Source organism: Apaloderma vittatum, unplaced genomic scaffold, assembly GCF_000703405.1.
Source record: "Apaloderma vittatum isolate BGI_N311 unplaced genomic scaffold, ASM70340v1 scaffold31193, whole genome shotgun sequence".
NCBI lineage: Eukaryota > Metazoa > Chordata > Aves > Trogoniformes > Trogonidae > Apaloderma > Apaloderma vittatum.
The window spans coordinates 9,139-10,776 of record NW_009706919.1 but is presented as its reverse complement, the minus strand read 5'-3'; the positions used below and the strand labels follow the sequence as shown (position 1 = coordinate 10,776).

At 59.6% G+C, this 1,638-nt stretch overlaps 1 protein-coding gene across 1 annotated transcript in view; it reads right to left on the bottom strand.

The window, feature by feature from the left end:
- Positions 1-692: 692 nt before the first annotated feature.
- Positions 693-1,638, bottom strand: part of LOC104271342 (olfactomedin-like protein 2B) — a gene marked incomplete at both ends in the record, with an annotated part of 9,167 nt that continues 8,221 nt past the window's right edge. The window contains one exon of the mRNA XM_009865978.1: positions 693-921. Coding sequence (XP_009864280.1) covers positions 693-921 — 229 coding nt within the window. The remainder of the gene's footprint in view (positions 922-1,638) is intronic.

The window sequence follows — 1,638 nt, the reverse complement described above, 5'->3', positions numbered from 1 at the left end:
TCCCACCCACCCCACCCGGGCTGCAAAGCTGGTGCCTCATCCAGGGCGCAGGAACCACTCAGGCTCCCCAGTTACCATGGGTGCCCTTTGCTCCTCCTCACCTCAGGGATCTCACAAACTCCTGCAGGGTGGCCAACCTCGCTGCTGAGCTGGCTTGGCAGAGAAAGGGCACTTGCCTTGTTTGCCTGCACTGCCAGGCCCTGTGGGCTGGGCCCCCTGCTCCACTGCCAGGCCCTGTGGGCTGAGCCCCCTGATCTCACCAGGGCCAGAGCCACGAGCAGCACCCTGCCCAGATCACGGCAGCCTCTGAGCCGCCTCCCACCACCTCAACTCACTGCACGACCCCCCTGGGATGCCACCAGGCAGGACTAACATACCCAATAAACCTGCATTTACCCACCTACTGGGTGTTTTAAGCCGAAGCAGTGATTTGTTTCCTTAGCTACCAGCGATTTTCCATGGAATTGCAACACAAGACTCCCCTGCACAAGGCTCAAAGGCTGGAAGCCACCTAGCTGCTTCCAGCGGCAAGGTACCAACTGTCCCACCTCCCCCTGCCCCCGAGCCCTCCTCTCCATGGTGACCCCACATGCTTTACACATTCCCAGGCATCGAGGCAGGACTAGGGGGGAACACTGTTTTTGCTACAGGAGGTAGCCAGCCAGCCACACACGAATGCAAACCCAACTCACGCTGCTCCTCGATGTCATTCTCCGACTCGGTGGACTGGGCTTTGTAGTAGGTGACCCCTCGGACAATGGTGGGCTTGGAAGGAGGCCGGCTCCTCACATGCAGCTTCCTCTGCAAGAGCTGCTCGGGCTTGTCATCCTCCAGAGAGAGGTGCAGCTCCGGGAGGGACTCGACGGAGTTGATCTGCTGGGAGATGGTTTCATCTTTCAGGAATCTTTCTTCATATTTCCCCTGGAAGAGACGCAGGAAGTTGTTACGGGACGGGCCAGCAGAGCCGTGTTTTGTGGTACGGGGAGGTCAGGCTGACCAGCTGAGCATTGAGCGGGATGCTCTTCTCCTCACTCCTTTATCAGGGTCATTCTCAGTCCCTTCTGCCATGGGAAATCCTCCAGGAGACAGCAGGGGATGGCAGACCTTGGTGAGACCCTGCAAACTTGGAACTAGGTGCTCAGTAAGACAGGGACTATGGGATGCAGGACCCCAGGATCATGTTGGCAGAGCACACCCCTCGCTGCCACCGCTCGCATGGCCCCCTCGCACGCCAGGGACCAGTGCTGGCAGATGATCCGTAGGGAGCGTGCAACGTGCACTGAGCTTTGGTCGAGCAAAGAGGCTGAAGGCGCCTTCCTAGCAGGACTGGAAACCCCCCCAGTGCAGGGACTGGGACCACCCCCTGGGTCAAGGACCGTGAACCCCACACTGAGGCAGCCACCAGCCGCCGCGGCTCATGCCTGAAGGATTTCATCTCATCATGAAAGGAAATCGGAAAGACAGCCCGAAGGTTGAAGCGGTGCCCATTTGGCTGAGAAGACAGGCCCAGGGTTCCTTCGCGGCCCTGCCGCAATTAACAGCGAGAAAAGAGGAACGTTGGGAAATGAGGTCACTCGGGGTAATAAAAGCCCGGTGCTGCACGCTGCCGCCCGGCCGGGGCTGGCTCCTCTCCAGCGG